Raw genomic sequence first — 24,062 nt, 5'->3', positions numbered from 1 at the left:
TGTCACAGTGTGACGAATATCAGAAGTGCGGGAAAACTCTCGATTTCCCTTCCCATAACGAAGATTGTTGTAAAAAAAATCTTCCTTGACCTAATATAAGATAGATGGAAATAAATAAACCATTCTGACAGCGAATAAAACTGTCAGAATTACCAAAAATACGTTGCCAAATCCATGTTTACAGTGTTTTCACCTCACTTAGCTATGACGTCTCAACCGCTCAACTATTACGTCATGAGCCTATGACTGTATTACAAAAAGACAGAGGCAAAGGAAAAACAAAGATTTTTTTTTTTAAATGTAATAAACAGAAAATTCAATGTTTTGTAGTTGAATATGGAATTTATTTCACTCGTGAGACAGGATTTTATGATATTTTCACCCGTGCTTCGCACTCGTGAAAATATCAAAAATCCTGTCCCACTTGTGAAATAAATTTCATATTCAACTACAAAACATTGAATATCCTCTATATATTTTTCTTGCTACAAGGTTCTCAAGATTTTCAATAAATTACACTAACTTTTGCAAATTCTTCACATCTCCCCTTGAAAGATTGTGTTGTCCTTTGTTTGAGCAAACTTAAATCCTCTGGTAATTCTTAAGCTGCCACACGTTTGCAAAGAAAGCACAAAAGTTTTTTTTTTCATTTTTTTTAATTAAAAAAATAATATAACAGAAAACTAATAAAAAAAAAAAAATGAGAAACAAAACAGATGGAATATCACAGCGGCAGTGGACTAGAGCAATGGTGTGATGTTTGGCAATGACGATACCCTGAGGATACCCTGGAAATGCGGTGATCCATGAGATGAGATTCACAACAATAATAAAATGTTCCCTGAAAGACATGGGTATTTATTGCACAAGGTCTGACTTGAGACTAGAATTCACGTCCGTACCTTCCATTCATTGCGCTCAGCGACAGACCGTGCTGCCAATAACTGTTCCACACCGAGCCCGACCACAGTGACCCGAATTAGTCATTTTGGGTTTAACTCGACAACCGCGATACTGGGTCAAACCGCCACGTATCATTTCTCCTTTGTTTCTCACAACACACTGTTCGCATCACAATCATCTTGGTTCCATCTCTCCTTGAACAAATCTTAGGAAAATGTATTTCTGATGGATCCATCTAACTTTTCAATCCATCAATATTATTTTAATCAACATGATCTTTTGGTTCTGTTAAAAAAATTTCATTTGGATTGGTCAAAATCTTCGGAACAAATCCGTTCCAGGACAGGATTTCCATTAGTGTCCTATTTTTTATAGGTTACTTCTTGAATTTGTGCCCCGTCATTTTCTTGGGACTTTAAATATAAAAAAGAATTTCTTTCTAAGGATGAGATGGCTGTAATGCCCAATCAATAAGACATATCAACATATTTACAAGATAAAAACGAGTAAAGAGCACTACTTCTGTCCCTTGTAGCACCTATTGTTCACAGCCTTCCTGGCTTCAAACAAAAAACAATCCATAGTTCACAGGGTGGCATTCCTTCTATCTACAGCGAGGAGAAACATCCTAATCCCAGTTTTCTTCGTCCTCTTCCTGGGCACCACCTGCTCCCACCGATACGGAGCCACCAGCCCCCAGTGGGTAGCCACCCTCCCCCTTGTGGGTCTCTCTGGTCTGAAAACAAGATTACATCAATTAAGAACTTCCCAAGAGCATGGGAAAGCAATTAATACATGTACGACAATTTTTTTCCCCCTTATTACATCAATTAAGAACTTTCCAAGAGCATGGGAAAGAATTAATACATGTACGACAATTTTTTTCCCCCCTTAAACATTTCTCTTTTTTTTTTCAAGAACACCTGTCAGATATCACATTATATTTAGTATCAATTCGTTTCCTTGAATAGCATAGCTAAATTACTAGGAAGTCCTAATCTTTTTTTCTTCAAGTATTTGAAATAAATTTCCCCTACCCTAAACATCCAAGTTTGAGGATTTTACTATGTATACACTAATAATATCTATTGCACAGCTTCAAGAATTCAAAGCTGTTTTTTGCAGCTGGTCATATATACAATATAATTTGATGTTCTATATGACATACCCTTGGTTGATTTTTCCTAATGTCACGGCCTCCAAATTTGGCGCCCACATCAGCATAACCAGCACCAGGCATGCTGGTCTTGGAGTACTCCTCTAACCAGTCTGGGACTTCCTGCATTGCCTACAAAACACCCAAAATAAATATACACCACAACCAGCATTCCCGAGTCGCAATAGCTTTATACATGTTGGATAAGCCTGCAGCTATTGTCCAGTACAAAACACAATATGAAACAATTTAAATATATACATGTACATGTAATTTTCCAATAACAAATTCTGATTAAGCCCATTTCCATCCTTACTTAACAAATGCAATTCAGATTAGAAATTGTTCCAATTCTATATCCGGATTTAGATTAATGCAATTCAGATTAGAAATTGTTCCAATTCTATATCTGGTCTACTTACATCTGACAAAATTCTGACCAATGGTTTGGCCAGAGCGCCGTCCGTGTCATTAGAATAGAAACTCATGGCCTTTCCCAGGTTTCCACAGCGACCTGTTCTACCAATCCTGTGGACATACTCGTCAATGGATGAGGGGAGATCGTAATTAATGACGTGTTTGACGAGGGGAATATCCAGACCACGAGCCGCCACCGAGGTAGCGATCAGAACTGGAGCTTTACCCGTTTTAAAGTCACGAAGAGCCTCCTCTCTCTCTGCTTGAAGACGGTCTCTGTAAAATTCAGCAACAGGAAATACAGACACCAAACAGAATCTTGTGTCTTCAACAGTGAGATGAATAACTTGTTTAATTTTCTGTTTAAAGATTGTGAAACATACCCATGAATACTGGTGGTAGGGAATCCATTTTGAGATAAATAGGAAGCCAAGAAATCAGCATTACGCTTCTGTTCCACAAAAACCAAGGTTTTCTCTGTGCCTGGAAAAAAGTGAACAAGAAAATGTGTTATAAATAACTGTAAATGTGATGTCATGAACCCTGCCACTAAAAGCATACATTCACCGTTCATCCTTTGATGAATTACACCTACCTGTTTCTGTGAGGATGTCACACAGTCTTGACCTCTTCTCCTGCCTGTCAACTTCAAAAACTGTCTGTGTTACATCGGTACAGGCCCCTCCCACTCTGCCGACCGTCAGGAAAAGATAATCATTAAGGAAGTCTCCGGCCATCTCCTGGATTTCTTTAGGGAATGTGGCAGAGAACATGAGGGTCTGTCTCTCTGTTTTAGGGGGAGTACCCAACTCCTCCACGATCTTACGAATGTCGGGGCCGAAACCCATGTCCAGCATCCTGTCAGCTTCATCCAAAATCAAATACTTCAACTTGGCAAGACTTATCTGTTCCAAAATAAAAGCAGCATTTTATTTTAAGGCAAATATTCATTCTGTTCAATATTTGGAATAAGAGTTTCAAAAATAACCTAAAAATACAAAATAGCTGCATTGATTAACAACTCTAATATCTGACCAATTATAAAAACCTGTTCATGCTGACATACCTTTCCCTTCCCTATAATGTCGATGAGCCTTCCTGGAGTTCCAACCAGAATGTGTGTCCCCTGCTCCACCTGTCGGAGCTGATACCCCACAGAGGTCCCACCATACAACACCACCGGCCTCAACATGGTGCCATAGGCAAACTTACGAGCATCCATAAAGATCTGGACCGCCAACTCTCTTGTGGGGGCTACCACCAAAGCCTGGGGCTCCTGAACTTCGGAGAAACTGCTTCCCGAGATCCCATTCTTCATCATTCCTGTCAATACAGGCAACAGGAAGGCAGCCTGGAGAAAATTATACATGAACATAAAACTCTATCAATTTTATAAATTTCTTGGTTAATACTTAGAATGATTAATAAAATCAAACCATGCATAACCATTTACAAATTAATCACTTGAATCTGTAAACATTAAGATTTTTAACATTCCTCATACCGTTTTGCCAGATCCTGTCTGAGCACAGGCCATCAGGTCTCTGCCAGCCATGACTATTGGAATAGAATACTTTTGTACTGGGGTTGGTTTCTCATACTGAGCTTTGCGTACATTTTCCAGGAATTTGTCATATAATCCAGCCTCGTCAAAGCCTTTGATGGCTGGTGGGGGATCTCTACCCGTTACTTCCACAGGAATTTTATCATATTTGTTGAAATTGATGCCCTTCTGGATGACTTTGAAGATTTCAGCTTCGTCTTCAGATGGGGCAGGTGGTACATAAGGGGCAGGTCTATCTGGATCTAAATTAGCAACAAAAAAAATTTCAATATTCAAAATACAGTCAAACTTGTTTTAAGAGGCCACCTTTGGGAAGTCCGGAAACTGGCCACTTAAGACAGGTGCCCTCTTATTCCAGTTTGCCCTCGAAAAGGACATTTGGTCAATAAATAAACAACATTAAGCACTACAGTTAAATTAATTAATCATAATTAAACAGTTCAATTTCTTGAAAGCTTTTTATGTGTATATATTATAATTCAAGCTCATTTAAAAAGAATATTAAAGGATTCGAAATGTTTAAGGTTTTGTGCATGTTTCTGTTCCTACATATTAGTTAAACATAACTTGCATTCATAAGTGTGCTTTTGTTACATTGAATTATTAAATAAATTCTTTTTATTTTCATTAGAATAAATACATACAGTGGCTGACTATTATCCTTTTTTATAAAGAAAAAATACACAAAAATACAGTTAAATGGTAAATAAAACAAAGCATAGGAATTTAAGTAAAAATATGTCAATAAAAATTTTACTTACATATATGTTAAAAAGATAGTCAGCAGTGTAACCCCCCCCCCTTCAACTTAATTTATCGGTAATTAACTTACTTGCTGAAGTTTATGAAGTCTGATTAATTTTATTGGTTATAAAGCTGTCAGAATTTCTATTTAACATACACAGACACACAAATAAAATTAACCAGTTGACCAGAGAGATGTATTTACGCAGTTGAAAATCATTCCATAACACAGGTGTCAAATGCAGTAGAGCGTGACTAATCCCTATCGATCCTCTCTGTTGGTGAAATTTACGAGATAATCATGCCATATGAAGCACTTTGTTTTTACAAGAGTAGCAATAAGGGCTTCTACATGGAATCAAAATCTAAAAGGTGTGAATTTCTTTAGCTAGAGAAAAGTATCAATTGTAGTAATTAAATTCTTTTAAATCTTGAAAAATAATTACAAATTGATCTAACAGGACAAATATTTTTTTTCACAAACACAAACAAAGTTCAGCGTATCTAAAAGCAATTTGTTTAATTGCATTAGTAGGTTAAATTGACTATCGAGGATATAATTACCCATGCCAACACGTTTAAAAGATAAGATAGAATCGCAACAAGTGACGAAATGGCCGCCTATTACAGTGTCAATAAGACTGTTGGGGGAGGATTTGAGTGGCCGCTGGCCGCGTTACACAGGTGGCCGTTTATTCCAGTTAAAATATATAGGAAAAATCATCGGGGGGAACTGAAAGTGGCCGCTCACCATGAGTGGCCGTTGATTTCTGGTGGCCGCTAAGACAAGTTTGACTGTGTACCTCAATATACAGATTAGTTCAATTCTCTGTTTATGTGTGAAGACACCACCGAGGTACTAATGAGTGCATAAGTAACACACAGCAATATACAGAGATATGTTCAATTCTATGTTAATGCACAAGCAACGCAATAGAATATACAGATATACATTTGATTCTATGTTAATGTATGAAAACACCACTGACCTAGTGGCGGTGCATTAGGACAGTCTCTGGCCATATGACCTTCCTCCTGGCATTTAAAACACTTCCCTCCTCCACCACCACCACCTACAAATTGTATATCATAGTCCTCAAGCTAAAGCAATCCAAGCAGAATTTAAAAAGCCCCACATTTTCCCAAGCTGTTCTACATCAAACAAATCTTTTTTTCTGGCTTTACCTTCTTTTTTAGGATTTGGACACTCTCTGGCAAAGTGGCCCTCTTCACCACAGTTTCTGCAGCCCTTGTCCCCCCCTCCACCACCACTGCGAGGCTTCGGACATTCCCTCGCAAAATGTCCCTCCTCACCGCAGTTCCGACAACCTTAAATATAAACAGCATACCAATTTTTTATAAACATCAACCTCAATACAACAGTTTTAATGTGGGACAAAACAGGGAATGAAAACTACTCACCAGAGCCACCGCCCCCTCCTCCAAATCCTCCTCCCCTAAAAATTCACACAATAATTCCATTATACATGTAACAAATACAATGCCACATAAAACTGTCTCTATATAAATTTCAATTTTTTAACTTATTCTCGAGATTACATACCTTGGAGGTCTGTCACCACCACCAAAACCTACAAAACATGACATATTTTAAATAATCTTCATTGATTAACAGACTTTACAAGAAAAGTGTCCCTAGTGCATGCAAGTACACATACTGATTTTCATATCAAGATCAGAGTTCACAATGGCCTATACTTTATGCAAATCTTATACATCTTATACCATATTTCATGCAACTTCATATTCTCTTTTTGGAAAGAAAAATGAATTTTGACCTTGTAACCCAAAAGAATCAAAGTTAAGCACTGCATCAGTGCTATGAAGTACCCACAATCCATCTTTGTCAACCTGTCACAGAAAAATATTATCTTAAAAGCATATTGTCTTACCTCCTCCAAAACCAGATGATTCTCCATCAGTTTTGGCCCCGAAGCCTCCACCCCCACCAAATCCACCACCCCCGCCAAATCCACCTTCCTTCTTGGCTCCAAATCCACCTGAAGAGCCTCCTCCGAATCCACCACCTGAGGATCCTCCCCCGAATCCTCCTGAGGATCCGCCCCCAAAGCCTCCACCACTGTTGTTATTGTTGGTGTCTGATTTGTTTCCGAATCCTCCTCCCCCTCCTCCGAACCCGCCGCGAGATCCGAATCCACTCCCACCAGAATTACTGTCGGACTTTCCAAAGCCATTGGACATTCCTCCTCCTGGTCTGCCGACAGACAGACCTGACATATCGTTAGAGAGATCATTGTCGTTTCCATTTACTGTGAAGCCAGCACGCAATACACCTCGTCCAAAACCTTTGCCTGCCCCACCTTCAATGGAAAATATTCCGTCATTGTTAAGTATCCACTTCTAGACAGCATAATCAGTGTCTTAATTAGATTAACAAAATGTAAGCAATTACTTAATTCAATGTCTACTATAACTAACCTGTGCTATCACTAGATGATGAAGTACCTCTCCCAAACCTACAAAAATATCAGAAAATTCACAACTCATGATGAATACACACTTACAATACTACATAAACTTAGAGGAATTATTGTTCAGATAATATGAAAGACTACTTACCCGCCACGACCAAAACCATTCTGGAAAAGAAAGTAAGGAAATATAAAATTAATCAATCTACAGTAGGATACCAAGCAACATTTATTTTCATTCATGCTATGTTAAATTGTATTCAAATAAATCAAGTCAAATAGGAGAATTATGAATGAATTAGGAGGAAAGAGGAAGTACTTTACATGGATATTCTGAACTAATTTCATTAGGGATCAATTTTGAAATATCTGTTTTCTCCATAAAAATGATCCTATTTAATAGTGATTCAGCGATAGTCGCCGACGATCGAAAAATCGTCGTTGGAAGCTTGGCGATGCCGACAATCGATAGCTTAACAGCAAAATCGATTGTCGCTATATATATAGATACTTTAAACATAATGCTAAATCTTCACAATTATTGTATTTTTTCGTGTTTTGCACCTTTTTTCTCTTGTACAAAGATGGTACATTGATTTTTTTTTATGCATCTTCCATGTGCACACAAAGTTCCTGACCGTCGTACTAAACGGTGCTTGTAACCTTTGATAACTGAGTCAGCGAAAAATTCGTAAACATGCTTAGAAAATAATAATTATGGCTAAATCTAAATAATATTCCCTTCCATCATGTAGGCAGCAAAAGAATTGATGACTAAATATAAAAAATCGTCTTTTAACCTGAATTTCCTCTGTTCTCATATGAAACGATATTTTCTACTATCCACTCACATTTTATGTATTATTTTTTATAGTTTAAACATTAAGAGGCCAGTCAGAAGTTAAACACTATGCTACCATTTTTTTTAATCATATATAAGGAATTCAAAAGAAGTAGTGTTATTTTTATTGTGCATACCCATCCAAATGTGAATATTTATGAAGGTAGACAACTTGCTGAACTTTTACTTTAATTTTTTCCTAATATATAGGAATAAAATTTTAATGAAAATTATCATCTTTTAAAAATAAAAACCTTTAATCAAAATTTTCAAAGTGTTAAACTCACTCAGATCAATATAGTTATTATATTATATTATAAATTATAAACATTTTAAATGTTATTAAAAAAAACTAGAAAACTGACCAGTCAGCAAGGGCCCCGCCATGGGGTAGAATTAATAGGGTGCAGCTTACGGAATAATTAAAAAATGTACGAAGAATAAGCAACAGCAACAGCAACTGTATTCTTAAAATTTCAAGATAATTCCTGAATATTCAAAAACCTGAAAATAATATCCTTGTACTTACATTAGGCAGTAAAGAACAACTTCATGTATATTTAAACAATTATGAAGAATTTGTGTTTTATAAAATGCCAGCCTTGTATGAATGCAAATATATATCATGAAGGCTTGACCTTAACTTCAAAACAAACATCAGTTGCAGACAAAGGTTTTCATTAATCTTCAAGTGACAGATAAAGATAAGCCTACTAAATTTTCTGCAGCTGGCTATGAATGAATTAATCCCAAGGGATTAATTGTACTCTTAATCATTTTCTTCTAAAGTACAATAAGAACTTTTTCAGTATTAATGATAGATATGGGGTTTTTATACAACTATTCTAAAAATTAATAATATGCTTGAATTAACATAAAGTGAAAAAAGTAAATCAAAAAATGTCGTTCAAAAAATCTTCTTTAATCTATTTCTTGTTATTAGCAAAATCAATGATATATATAACTATTTAACAAATATAAATTATAAAAAATTATAATATTTAAATCCACATTTCAGAGTGTTCATAGCATTCCAAATTGACTTAATTTTTTTTTATGCAAACTTCATTTGCACACAGAGGTGGTAATTCATCTCAATTTGACAGATAAAGATAATGCTCTGGATTTTCTTCAGGAGGAAAGCTAATTAATCATGCTCATAGCAAATTAATTTTAAATAGGAACATCTTCCCAGTTATCTCTCTTTGCCAATGCTTTTGTATATAAAGTTAAAAAATCGTCTTTTACCACCCCAGCTCCAAACCAGGGGACATAGAGAACCAAACTTAGCATCAAAATATGTATTATTTTTTATAACTATCATAAAATTTGTACTTGATAGGGCAGCCATAAAAAAAGTTGCCCATTCATTCTTATGCATAGTAAAGGAATTCAAAAGAAGTACCCATTTTTACCACCCCAGCTCCAAACCAGAAGACATATGAGAACCAAACTTAGCATCAAAATATGTATTTTTTCCTAATATATACCATAAAATTTTAACTTGATTGGGTAACCATTTAAAAAGTTATTAAAAAAAACAGAAAATTTGTGGACAAAGTGTTAAACGGACAGACAGACAGACATGGATTATATTATATTATATATTTTATTATAAAATCCATTTTAAATGTTATAAAAAAAATGAAACATATAATTGTCTACAAGTTATCAGTTCCATAATTTTATGTATACATGTACTATTAAAATTATTTTTCTTTGATATTTAAACAAGTGTTATCCTTTCCTTTAATAATTGTAGAAAATTACCTTATTCATTAAAACTGAAATATTGGCCTATGTGTTCTTTACTGCAGTTCTTATTAATAACACAATACAAAATTAAGGCCTTTCATAATGTAAAACAAGATGTGTTTGTGAAACACTATGCGCCCGGCGGCAACAAAGTTCAAAAAATCTATTTTTAGCATATTGGTCACAGTCAAGGTCACAAGGTCATTGACCTTGGTGTAATTCTAAAGAACTTAATGAGTGGAGTATGCACACCAAATATGAAGTCCCTATCTTCTATTGTTCAAAAGTTATGACAAAAAGTGTAAAAAGCTATTTTTAGCATATAGGTCACAGACAAGGTCACAAGATCATTGACCTTGTCGACGTTTGAAAGGACTTTATTAGTGGAGTAAGTATACCAAATATGAAGTCCCTATCTCCTATGGTTCAAAAGTTATGACAAAAAGTGGAAAAAGCTATTTTTAGCTTATAGGTCACAGTCAAGGTCACAAGGTCATTGACCTTGGTGTCATTCGAAAGAACTTAATGGATGGAGTATGCACACCAAATATGAAGTCCCTATCACCTATTGTTCAAAAGTTATGGCAAAAAGTATAAAAAGCTATTTTTAACATATAAGTCACAGTCAAGGTCACAAGATCATTGACCTTGTCAATGTTTGAAAGGACTTTATTAGTGGAGTAAGTATACCAAATATGAAGTCCTTATCTCCTATGGTTCAAAAGTGATGACAAACAGTGGAAAAAGCTATTTTTAGCATATAGGTCACAGTCAAGATCACAAGGTCATTGACCTTATGTCATTTGAAAGGACTTCTATTAGTGGAGTATGCATACCAAATATGAAGTCTCTATCTCTTATGGTTCATAAGTTATGGTGAAGGTTAAAGTTGACAACAGACAGAAAGACAGAAAGACAAACAGACAAACAGATAAACAGACAAACAGACAGGACAAAAACAATATACGCCCGGGATCTATCGATCCGGGCGCATAAAAAAAAACATGAGAAATGTCCGATTATTTTCGATTATGAATCGAAATGGTGTTTCCGATTCGATTCGATAATCGATTGTATTTTTCCTCCGATTCTGAAACACTACTATTTAAGAAGTTTAGTAGTTTTCCATTTTTTCAACTAAAAATTTTTAAGTATGCAACTGATATATCACATCTTCATATTTCATGATATGGGAAAAGGGGATTATTTACCAAAAGATCTTAATGGTCGGAAATGCATGTAAGGCCAGATAAAATTAATCTTAGATTCTCATCCTAATTTGCTAAAAAATTTGGGCGGGTAGGCGGATTTTATTCTTTATTTCAATTCATTTATTGACAACACCATCATACATTGGCATATAGTCATGAATACAACAATTAACATACATAAAATAAAATAAAATATCAAAGAAAGCATATCAGGTTTGTTGAAGGTTTTCTTTCCTAATATCAAAGCACTTTTTCAAAAAGTTACAAACTCTCCTAGCAGTTCTAACACTTGTAGGATTGATAATGTCAATAATAAAAACCTAGGGTTTTCCTTCATGTAACATTGTGCATTGAATATATCGTAATATTTTTTTCTACATTGATCACACACAGGACAATAAAGTACAAAATGGTTTTCATTTTCAATAAAAAATCTCTTACAAAAATGACATACACGTGTTTTCTGCTATTTTTAGGTGGCCTTCTCTATACTGGCCTTTCCTTATTTCAATATGTAGGGTATGAGCACTAATTCTTAGTTTTGTTAGGATTGTCCTTTCAGATTTCTTCAATGGTAATTCTAGATAGTTTTGTAATTTATATTCATTTAAATCAATTATATTACTATAAAAAGTTAATTTCCCAGAATTTGATTTAGAAATGTTCTTTAATTGTTCACTGATCTTGTTGTCCTTATATTATGTTCCTCTAATTTATATTTAAAAGTTTTATGTGATATGTCCAATGAGGCCATGAAAGACAATTTCTGTTGTAGAGTATAAAGCTTTCTTTTTTAGTCAAAGATATTCATGGTACCCCTCCCAGTGTTTTATCTTCCTGTCCTGCAGACACCACTAACTGGTCATTATAATCATTTTCTCTCTCTAAGATTTTATAATTGTTAAATTGTAAGTATAAAACATGGACTCCTCGTACACATTTTTTTTCATTATGTTAATGCCAATATGAATAGATTTGATTCTTTTCATATTCTTTTAATATTTAAAGGAGATTCTTGCTTTAAAAAATTAGGTATTTATAGTTAATTAACAAATTATCAAGTACACATATACGGCACATGCCAAACAAAATGAGGTGGGGATACCAATAAATTGTGTATACATCACTTCTCATACAAATTTACCCAAATATACCTTATATATTTTACCATTCTTCCCATTTTCTGTAAAATTTTTTTTTTATCATCAGGTTATTTCCATTTCTTCCTCAAAAATATGATCGTTCTTGAGACTTGACATGTTCGACATTAAAATAGGTCATGTATGCAAAATCTATAAAATATTCTACTGAAAAACCTAGGCCTGAACAGTTAATTTTTATTATTTCCTTAGCAGTTAACATTCTCTAAGTCTGCCAACGATGTTTTAATTTTTTTTTTTTCAAAGCAAAATCACACACAGCTTGAGATCGTTTAAACTCCATCAGAGGTCATTTTTCTTGTCTAATTTTCATCACTAGTTGAAATCTCTCTAAAAACTTGCTAATGCCAATGATGGTATCTAGATGTGTTTATGCTATTTTTTCTTCTCTGCCTTCTCTATACTGGCCTTTCCTTACAGTCTTTGAAACAACCTGGGTGCCCCATGCCCAGGACCTATTAAATTTGCCAGCGAGGATGTGAAAATTCTCAAATCAGTTCATTACATGCCCGAAGGACATGTGTGAATTTCCTTTCGATTAATGATGTTTACTTGCCATTGTTTACTTGCCATTTTTTCTGTCATACCCTAGTTATTCACATAAACTTGCTATGTAAATTCAGTTCAGCTAAACCGGCCAACAAACGACCAGCATGCGAGTCAAAAGTTGTGAACAAAAACACATAAGAAAATGGCAGACAGGCAGGCCATGGTTTATTTAAAACTCTGAAAACAATTTAAACCTCAGATCGAGAGAATTAAAAACAGAAACACTGTCCTTATATTAATATAAAACCTATGTTTTTGATCACAGACTGGAGAATGAGAGCACATTTCTGCTGTAGGAAATCAGATTATTTGGATGATTTGATTCCTTTAAGTTCTTTATATTTTTTCGTAAACTTTGAAAAAAGTTTTATAAAGAGGTGTACATTTAGGTTTATGCACGTAATTATTAACATAAAGAACCTCACACATTTCTCTGGGGAATACTGGCATTGCAACATAAAATAGGGAAATACTGTATTCAATTATTTTTTCTTGGTCTAAATATAATTTTGAAATATTTCCAATCTTTGTCAAATGATGTCATTTATTGAAGATTTTATCTATTATCATTCAAGCTTAATACATCAAAGTGTGAATCTGTCTAGCTGCATAAAAGTACCATGAATTTAACACCCAGTGAGCAGTTTTAAATCTTCAGGAAGTGCTAGAATTTTATCTGCCCCCCCCCCTTTTTTTTGTTTGATATTGTTAACCTTTTTAAAACTGCTGGAGTGTAAATTTGGTTTAAAATTCTAGAGGACACAGGGATTTTCCACTACCCTGTGAAGGGCCAATTATGGGTCCCATTCTCAATTGCAAAACCCTCCCTTTTCCCAAAAAAATGAACTGCATATCCTCAATTTTTAAATGCAGAACAACTTTAGAAGATAATCTGATCATAATTCACAAAACACAAACAAGGTCACGTTTGGAAATTGTGTAAAACTACACTATAATGATCAATTCTCTAATTCATAATTCTATAATAACTATGTAAAATGTTAATTTCATTCATCTTATTGTTTATTTCCCATTTAGTGATAAAATGTCGTTCATTTCTTAATTCCAATGTCCTGGGTCCCATTCCCAAAAGTGACTGGACAATTCATGGGAAAGCAAGGATAAAATTTGGTATATTGATTTAATTTTGTATTTAAACCTTTTTTAATTGTACAGAGATAAAAACCATTTAAAAACTGTTTAATCACAAATGGCATGTTATCCTTACTGAGCAGGAAGCAGATTACGATCTTTCCTGTGATGATAAAACATGCTAATCCTCTGTCAGTAAACATGTACTGTCAGAAGACAGTCTTATCAATAAAAGGTGAAATAAATGAAGGGTAACATGATGCACTTCTTTCTTCTCAATTTTTCTAGGAAGAATGCAAGAATGCAATAAAAGTTTTGGTGTTTTTTTTTCTGTTAATGTTATGCATTACATGACTTTACATCATTTATGTTAAGCATAAAATGGCTTTACACCACACTTTTGACATGTTTGAAGTGAAGATGATTCTTTTCTCGTGTTCGTTGAAGCATGACATGACTCAAAGCAACAAACAAACCCAATGGGATAATACTTTATTACATTTCCATAACAACATGTTGAGATTTAGACAGCATGATGTTGGTCTCAACACAAAGAAAACAATTCTCCAACTGGGAACTAAGCTTAAATCTCTAAATGACATTATTTTATATTTTCAAGAAATTTCACATATGCTTTCATTTTCTCTTTTGTTTGATATTCCGGGTAATTCCCATGACCATGAACAAATGAAAAGAAAAGAAACTGAACTGTCAGAATTTTAAAAATTATATATTTTTACTTTTACCTTTTTACCTAAAATACCACGTCCTCTCCCTCCCATTACATTAAATGTGTCCAGAATATAACTGTGTATTTATTGCAGTTCTTACACAGATCTGCAGTTATTTATTGACCATGTATAATATACATTTCTACCTTCTTCACTAGAGAGCTCCATAAATTAGGCCAGCATGTGACAAGTTCAAAGAAAAGATGTGCAAATGCACTCGTCCTCCTATTGATAGCTTGAGTGTGTACATGCATGTTTGCATTTTATAAAACAAATATTTTTCATAACTTAGACTTTTATTATGTTTACACTTATTTTCTTGAGATAACGTCAGATAAAATAGAAATTTAAAAAAATATCTGTTTTTAAAGTTCCTTCAATTACTGCACAGTGGACAAGCCTTTTCCCCTAAACAAGTAAAATAAAAAAACAATCGGCGGAAAAAACCTTGAACTGAACAGAACCAACCAGTTCAAGTTCAATCGCAGACAAAGATCGATACAGATGCAACCCTTCTTCATGCAAATTTGTTATTTTTTATCTATATAAGGGAAATTCCATTATCACACATTTATTATCACACATTAAGATAAAAAAAATAACAAGAGAGACAGTCAAATATATAGTTGCATGAATCAACTCACCACAACCTCCATCTTCTCTGGTGCCAAATTCACATGTGCTTCTTTCCCGCGTCAATGGTCACGTGATGTTCCTCAACTTTCTAGATAACTCGTACGTAGATGTACAGTAAGACTGTCTCAGGACCAAATGACTTGATCAGATGTATATAGGCTAGCAACTAACCAGAAAAGCTACTATGGGTATAACAAAAAATATTTTACTTGTAATTCGTACATTATTTTCTGCAGTAAAGATCTTTATCATCTTCACGGTTAACAAAGGGCGAGCCAGCTAAGGAAAATGCCTGTCGTGGCATATGTGCAACAAATAAGAAGGTGAACAATTTAATCTGAATTTAATTAAAAAATTTATTTGACATTTCATCTAACTTAAAATGCATTATTTACTGAAAATGTCCGCATTTTTAAAAAAAAGAAAATGGTAAAATAATTCTCTGAATCGCATCAGTAGGTGCATGTGCGATAATTTTCCAAATGCTTGGGTGTATTTTTTAAATATTAATTTATCCTCAAAGTATGCCTAAACAAATAGTATCGTATTTGATTTGAAAGTATACAAAACTTTGACATTGGTAAAGGTTTTTCAATTGTTTCGATGTGTACAAGAAAACTGTTTTAAAATATAAATATGTAGTTCTAATTCTATTTAGGCCAAACTCTTTTGTGTGTCATGTTCTAAATTTTGAAATGATTAGGTTAGAAGTGAATACCAAATTATAACATAAACGCTTTTTGATATACTTTACTCCAGGTCCCAACCGGTCACTGCATTGAATCAAAATTTAGAAAATGTCATTAGATCCAGTGGATTTGACTTAAACAAAGTCGAACACATAAATAACATGGGGTATATATGGGTAAGAATTTCGTTAAAGAAGTGGTTAAAACTTAACCAAACCCAATTAAATCTTGATTTCAGTTATACCAGGTTGTGACAGGTGTATATTTTATTAGGGGTAAGGGTTGGTGGGTGTTGGACTACAGCTTTCAGTGGGAGGAATTAGGGGTACGTCATGGTTTTAGATATAGACGGTTATTTATACAATATGATGAAAATGATTTACTAACACATGTATGTAATTTTATCTATAAAATATGATTGACAGATACTCGTATCTATAACAAATGATAACGACCAAAAGCTCAATCATTTTGTTTATAATTACCAATTGAAGATAAAGTTTATCTTTACGAAAGCAAGATATATAAAGCTTACGCATCAATCCGCACATTTCTGATAAATAAAAAAATACAGTGCGATATAGATGTTAAAAACTTAAAGTATAGATCGATAGCCCTGCCAGAGACGGGTGAAGCTAAAATAATGATTTTATCTAACATGCAACTAAGAGGGGGGGGGGGGCTAAATTGTATTCATATATATGTACTACTACATTAGTTTACCACATATTCTTATTGAATAGATTAAACAAAAAAATAAGGATGGGGATCAACCGGCCTATCAATGAACATTTACATGTACAACAGTAAAAAGTAATACAATTTAACCAAATTTTGAAGACGTATTTTAATAATGGACTTGACATCCAATTATGTACAGAAAATTTGTGTTTTAGCTTGAGGAAATTATTAATAACCGGTCTGAATTGTTCATATGCTATTTCAGGGAAGACTATAATTCTAACACTCGTGAGATTGCTGCCAAACCATAGGCATTTTCTCGACTTATTCTCAAATTTAAGAAAATAGTAAATGGCAAAGGTGTATGACCTCAATTTTCCCACAGTGCATCAAAGTTAAAACGTCTGATGCGAGACCCAGACGTGTCAGCTGAGGTTTAGAACGTCGAACCGTGAAATTGATACGAAAGGGTGTCAGCAGAGGGCGCAGTTATTTATGAACTGTTAAATTGATACAGGAGGGTATAGCATATGTCGCAGTTATTATGGACTGTGTTGTAAAGATAGCTTTGCTAACATTTGGTTATACACAGAGCAGAGTGATGGATGGTCTGAACGCACCGTAAACGCCACATTCTAATTTCAAATTGTCAAAAATAATCAAATTTACGAACAAAATCACTGTCAAATCCCACCCTATCCCGTTTTGGGGTTTACATAAACATGTCATAAATATGACATGTTTTTGTGCCAATATATGGCTTGTATGTGTTCAATACATTGAGCACATACATGACAATTAATTTGACTTTTAAAAGGTAACACCCAGCCTTGTCTTGGCATCACCCCGGAATTTTTTTTCTGTAAGATTTTAAATTCAATAATTATAATTAATATATAGGTAAGGAAAATGGAGAGGACAAGATGGGAAAATCATATGCAAGTTATTAAAAAACAAAAATTATTGAAAATTTTTATGTCTGCAATGACTAAATTTTTCCATATGTCCGGTACAGATATTTAAATCAATATTTCTTCCCGACCTTTTCCAGACATTTTTTAAATAGACAATGCCATTTGTAACGAGTATAAAGTCAAGTTCTTTTTTACGGTTCTTTTATTTTAATTAAAATTGGCAATGAGCACCAAAATATGGCGATGCCACACCCGGTCACTCATACATGAAAAGAGTTATTTTGCAACGACTCGCCATGTTTCTGATCTCTTTGATAGAATTGCTGTTGCAACGCGCCCAAAGTTTCTGTACTTGCAAAAACATCTTTAATGATATCTAAAATTTTGTTAGACTGATGTATTTCTTTCCATTCTAGGTCTTGATCTTATTTCATCTTTTGCCTGACCACCTAAATTGTCCATCAAAAAATCTATCTTTGCATCTTCATCATCAATAACTTTTAAATGTTGCCTAGCATCATCTAACCATTCTGCTACATCGGGGTCACTCTCTTTCACAGGTCTACCACACAACCTTGCAATCTTTTTCTCTCTCGCAACATAGACAGTTTTATTTGCTTTTGGTTCATTTTTATATTTCATTTCTATTTCTTTTAAACTCAAAGCACTTTCAGTTTTCTTCAACCTCTGGTGAAGTGTTGCCATTTCACTCTTTAACTGTTCTGATTTTTCTTTTTCAAGTTCAAGAATTAAGTTCTTTCATTTCCCTCTTAGTAGACATTTTTGAAAGAGTGGATTAATAGACTAATGCACAGATATAATTACACAATTCTTATTGTTTTAGTGCACAGTTATAAACAGGTGAAGTTTTTTGTCACCTCCAGTGGGCGTTGTTTGGAACACTCAGATATCCGTTGCCTTGCCGTTGATCATAAACCAAACTCAAAGTCTTTGGTGAATGCACTCGTAAATTGGTTGTTGAACTCGTGACATCAAAACGTCTATCAAATGACAGTGGGCCTAGAGGTAACTCATTGCCAAAATATTTTTTTTTTAATTGTATGTCCACGACGCCATTAAAAGTTAAACTTTTTCAATTTTGTCAACTACTTTTAGTACCAATTTTAATACTACATTTTCGGTACACATCACTTTAAGTCTAACAGTGAGGGGGACAGGCTTTCAATTAATATTTCCTATAGTATATAAGTAAGGTTGGGAAATGGTATAATAGTAATTGAAGAGAGCGATCTTTTTTAGCAGATGCATCTTTTTTTTTCAAAGCTGTGGACGCCCAAAAGAATGAAAAACACAAAGAATAAAAAACGCAGATGATTGTGTTGCAAAAATTAAAAAAAATTAATATGATTTCATACTTTTTTTCTATTAAAAAACAAATGTTCTCTAGCTGCCCCCCCCCCCCTTTCAAAAACGATGCTACGTCACTGCATGAAGTATGAGATATGGACAAAAGTGAAGCTTCATATATTCATAGTTTTTCAGCAATTAAAGAAATAAAATAATAAACTAGTCCAAAACAGGTATTAAATAAAAGTGAATCTCAGACATCACAGAGGACTGTATCCTTAAAATTCTTTGTCAAATGAAGTTCATTGTCATTAACTTATCTCTATAGGAGCACGATAAGTTATTTAGCATCGTTATCTTTACTGTAAACATTCGCTGTACCCCAGATCTAGAGATAACTATGATATAAGTAACAAACTAACCTCGGTATGTATACAAACAACATGACGGACAAGAAGGACTACTGTCCGGTCGTGTCCACGCTCAGTACCTACAAGATCTTCCTCATCGGGGAACAACTCAGGTCAGATGCTCATTGAGTTTGTTAACTTTGTTTGGGGAAAAGTCTTAAATGATGATAAAGTTAGTATATATGTATTCTTTAGTGCGGTTACTGCGGTAGGGATAATTAATTTAATACATTGGTAGAGTTGTTGTTAGGTTAAACAGAGAGGTGAGATGGTTGTAGCTCAAGTAGCACGATGGATTAGGCCTTGACTTTGAACCCAGGGCATGCGACCAATGTCACAGGTTTTGAAAATGTATTTTTTTCCCAAGGCATAGCAATGGAACATTAGTTTAGTTTTAAGATAAACACTTTTCAGTTGCTCTTGATCAGAGGTCTGTGTCGTGACCCGACCTAAGACTCGAGATCTATTCAGAGGTTTTTGTTAATGTGAAGGCAATTATTATCCTGAATTTCAAAAGCTTGACTTTAGATTATTTCATTATCATATATACTTGATATTTCACCTACCAGAACAAAATATATAATGATTCTTAAACGTGCCCCTCTTTCATTTTCAGATCGTGCATGAATGGAGTGGGACTGATTAGAGACCGGAAATACAGACTTCGGAGCTACAAGTCTTGTTTCCAGGGTAACGAGACAGTTGATTGGTTGGTCCGGAGCAGAAGATGTGACGATCGTGTCTCCGCCGTACGGATAATGCGGACCTTACAGAAATGGGCTTTTTTCCATCACGGTACTTATTTGTCCCCCGCTTGAAAAGTGGGGGATATTAATTTGGGTTTGTCCGTCCGTCCGTCTGTCCGTCCGTCCGTCTTTCTGTCTGTCTGTAACGCTTTCGTTTCCACACGATATCTCGAGAACCCTTTGAGCTTTTGCAATGAGATTTAGCACAGCAACTCCCTATGGACTAAAGAAGACCCCTATTGATTTTGAGGTCAAAAGGTCAAAGGTCAAGGTCATAAATAAGCAAATTCTGTCTGTTAAAACACTCTCGTTTCCACACGATATCTCTAGAACCATTTGAGCTATTGCAATGAAATTTTATATAACAACTCCCTGTGGCCTAATGAAGACCCCTATTGATTTTGAGGTCAAAAGGTCAAAGTTCAAGGTCGTAAATTTATACATTCTGTCTGTGTGTAATACTATTATTTCCGGGCAATATTTCAAGAAGATTTTGAGCTTATGCAATGTAATTTTATACCAAAACTCCCTAGGACGTCTCTCGCCCCTCTCAACCCCGCCCCGTTTGTTTTATTAGTATTTATAGTATTACATGTCGCTATTTTTAGCGCAGGGGCATGAGGAGAGTTATTGCGTATAAAACAGGTTCTCGTGGGACTTTATGTTCTTATTACATCTATTAGAACTGTTTAATAAAGGCTAAATAAATCAAACACCATGGATTGTGTAAAATTTTGAGAATACCGAACATGAAAACATGAATATATACATGTATGTGACTTCACTTCTGCATATACTTCACACTATGTAAGGCAATACCATGGTCTAGTGGTTATGTCTCTCGCTTCAAATGTGAGAGGTCACGGGATCGAATCTCGGGCGAAGCTTCCTTTTTTTTTTAAATACTTTTTTTTTTTGCTTAATGATAGTATTCAGCATGTGAAATGAAAAATTTATGAGGTTATAAATTCATCATTACAGTGATAAAAATTCCATATAAAAAAATCTTCAATACACATAATAAAGAATAAGCAATCAAATCTTTATATGCCTATTGACATACATGTATTTTATTGGCTTCAGTATACATGTATACATTTAATAATTCTACAAATTCAGTCAGGGGGAGCCGACTTTTTCCCTAAGCGGGGGACACGAATTCTCTGAATTAGCTTGTTTGGCAAATAATGTCCATGTGCACTCAGTGGAATTGTACATGCATTGTCATATTCGTTTGAGATTATGAAAGAATTTGAAAAATTATTCCAAACAATTCGTCTTTTCTCTTCTTGTAATAGTTTGCGATGACCACAAATTTAAAGATGAAATGCTCTTTTATCGATTTCGCCGTGATGATAACACAATAGAATCTCACAAAGATCTCCTGCTCTTCTACAAAGTCCTTGATATATATCACTCGTAAGTATGCACTCATATTTACTCATCTGTTTTTGTCAACTACAGCTGTATTGAATTATTCATACGAGGTTTCACGCACACTAGTTTTGGAGAGTGTTCGATTTCTACGACCACCATGTTGCTATATCTGTGCATTCGAACAAACTCGTTCATGTTGGTTCGTTTTTTTCATATGAAAAGCATAATAGTGCATACTTGAATTGTTTCATTTTTTCAGGATAAATTTCTCAAAGAAAGGTATTTTACGGAGCTACCAGGTGCGGGACCAGGTGTTTGACCGCGCCTTTATGGGATCCGCCTTCGTGGACTGGTTGGTGAATACTGGAATGGTAAACACAAAGGAACAGGCTATAATCACGGGGAGACAACTCCTGGAGAACGACATCATCAGGCATGGTAAATAGATTTCTTCTGTAAAATTAGAAAATATCAAGGCATTATGCCTTTCAAATTCCCCGATTTTTAGATTTATTTCCTTTGTATTTTTTTCTATAGTGACAGATGACCACCATTTCCGGAATGATAATTTGTTGTTATATCAGTTCAACCTGGATCTGGATCAGCGGCGCCGGATGTCCGACGTCCTCATTCTAGACGAGAGGCGCCGGATGTCGAACGAATCACGGTCCTCCACGGAGTCTCAGGATACCCCAACCCGATTTCTAGAGTCACGTGATTTCTCCGTCCCAAATGGTTGTGGTATATGAATTATGATACATGTACAAATATATTGCAGCAATTAATTATTTAATCCATTTCAAATGATCTTGTAAAATTTATTACGGTTACGTGTAGGTCGACTTAATTTCAGTAGTTTTGGTATATATGGGTACAAGTACTAATTAATAACATTTCAGATCCAAATGAAATGAAGAATTTTATTCCAACTTAATGAGGTTCTCAGGGTCACTTTCTTTATCTAATTCATGATTTAAAATCACAAGTATAATGACCAGTAGCCTGCATTACACAAAGCATGATTTTTTTTATTCCCAGAAAACGAATGTACAGAAAACAATTCGGAAACAGAAGAATCTTCGAACGCGTCCTCGATGCAGCCGAGATCCGGTAAATCGTCACTCATGCGTGTAAAAATAATTACCATCTGCATCAATATGACATTTTTCATCATTATAAACTTTTTTTTCTTTTTTTACCAAACAGTTACATGTATTTAATAATTCTTTGTATCTTCTATATACAGTGCTATTGAGGTATGAAACAGCTGACGAACTGGAATCTCCTGATACACCTTATGTTAAATCCTGTCTCAGAGTAAGACTCAAGTTCTTCAACTCCACAGTAGCGATAGATATGTATATGTCAAAAAGATATATACATTTTATTAAAAATGAATTTGACTTTTCGTTGTAGATTTTTAGTGACTCTGTAGGTTACGGGTTCGTCATACGGGGTATAGGGCCCACGTACGTACAGACTGTGGATCCCGAGGGACCAGCCGCAGACGCAGGGCTCAAGGTTATATTTAACAAAAAACAAACTGAATTAAATAACATATGACATAAAGCTAGAGCATAATAAATGAATGTACAGGTAGATATTTTTTCTAGAAATCGTGCATTTTTCATTTAATGAAATTGCTTCAGAGAACCAGATAACCCAAGAAGCATAACCCAGTGTCTGGAATCCAAAACGATATCAAATCCATAATTAAACTTCTGTCAGGTGAAAGCAGTATTAAAAAATAAAAAAAATAACGATTTTCTAGTTTCACGTTTGATAAAATATACAAATTAAAATATTCTGTTTTTAGGTGCGACAATACATCTACTCTGTTAACGGTGTGAATGTTCTCCGTGAGGACCACCATTCTGTTGCCAAGAGAATCATAGAGAGTGGGCGGGACTACATCAACATGTGTGTCATGTCCCACAAACGGGACAACAAGGATAAATGATCTAGTCCTGGTGATAGAAACAGACACAGCTGATGCTTATAGAGGGAGCAGGGAGTGGTACATGTATATTCCACACAATCAAAGAAGTGACAGATTGGTCAGACACTCTTCTTCAATACCTGCATCATGAACATCAACAGGGAATTCGAAGACTTCATAAATCTATAATAATAATAAAGCTCTAAACCTCATATAAACTTAACTAATCCAAACAAAACGTAATGCTCAATACAATAAAGATGGGTCAACTGATGATATAAATGGACATATTGTGAAATATGTTGATGACAATTATGCTGTTGTCAAAATGAACAAACATGAAGGTCCCTTTTTGTGACATGCTGTACATTTGTCAAAACTACTTTGAAATCACTAATTTTTGTGGGGGTTTAATTTGTGTAATTTCTACTACCACCTGGTCAATTTTTTTCTTCATGAAAATTTTTATAACCCATTATATGTGATTTTACAGTACATCAAAGTTAATCTTAAGTTATAAATAAATAATAATATGCAAAAAAACTTCATGGATGTTAGTAAAATAGCTCACCCAGTGAGGCAGTCATGATTCCATTTTCAGAGTTGTTTTAAATCTTTATTTAGTAGAGTGACCAAAAGATTAACCTTAGAGAAACCTTGGAAACAAGAACCCCTTTTTAAGTAGGTAAGATTATACATATGAAATAAAGAAATGTCCCCCTCCTCTTTTTGCAAATCAAAAAATTATAGGAAGAATTGTTGTTTAAATTGTGTTTGGACCCCTAC

General features: G+C 34.5%; 2 protein-coding genes across 3 annotated transcripts; one reads left to right on the top strand and one right to left on the bottom strand.

Annotated features, from left to right (window-relative positions):
* Window positions 1-1,196: 1,196 nt before the first annotated feature.
* LOC134240495 (ATP-dependent RNA helicase DDX4-like) lies at window positions 1,197-15,292 on the bottom strand. 2 transcript variants are annotated; one of them, XM_062722585.1, is made up of 15 exons: window positions 15,221-15,292; window positions 7,386-7,405; window positions 7,245-7,282; window positions 6,698-7,126; window positions 6,349-6,376; window positions 6,207-6,241; window positions 5,970-6,113; window positions 5,774-5,857; window positions 3,981-4,282; window positions 3,543-3,827; window positions 3,072-3,381; window positions 2,860-2,959; window positions 2,482-2,752; window positions 2,072-2,191; window positions 1,197-1,639 (listed from the first exon to the last, which is right to left on the bottom strand). In XM_062722585.1, exons 1-15 carry the CDS (start codon window positions 15,230-15,232, stop codon window positions 1,532-1,534), a joined length of 2,286 nt encoding a protein of 761 aa, XP_062578569.1. In that variant the 5' UTR covers window positions 15,233-15,292; the 3' UTR covers window positions 1,197-1,531. The 2 variants fall into 2 exon arrangements, with proteins under 2 accessions (XP_062578569.1, XP_062578567.1); XM_062722583.1 differs by lacking the exon at window positions 15,221-15,292 and adding an exon at window positions 14,592-14,713.
* A 3,875-nt stretch (window positions 15,293-19,167) lies between these two features.
* Window positions 19,168-23,651, top strand: LOC134240527 (DEP domain-containing mTOR-interacting protein-like). The gene is made up of 9 exons (XM_062722625.1): window positions 19,168-19,327; window positions 19,831-20,009; window positions 21,259-21,379; window positions 21,597-21,775; window positions 21,875-22,072; window positions 22,376-22,447; window positions 22,584-22,654; window positions 22,754-22,858; window positions 23,154-23,651. Exons 1-9 carry the CDS (start codon window positions 19,233-19,235, stop codon window positions 23,295-23,297), a joined length of 1,164 nt encoding a protein of 387 aa, XP_062578609.1. The 5' UTR covers window positions 19,168-19,232; the 3' UTR covers window positions 23,298-23,651.
* The last annotated feature ends 411 nt before the right edge of the window (window positions 23,652-24,062 follow it).

This window comes from Saccostrea cucullata, unplaced genomic scaffold (genome assembly GCF_032062105.1).
Source record: "Saccostrea cucullata isolate Sc308-1 unplaced genomic scaffold, CSIRO_AGI_Scuc_v1 ctg175, whole genome shotgun sequence".
In the NCBI taxonomy this organism is placed as follows: domain Eukaryota; kingdom Metazoa; phylum Mollusca; class Bivalvia; order Ostreida; family Ostreidae; genus Saccostrea; species Saccostrea cuccullata.
The sequence above is the reverse complement of the archived record's forward strand: the minus strand, read 5'-3'. Positions and strand labels throughout refer to the sequence as shown.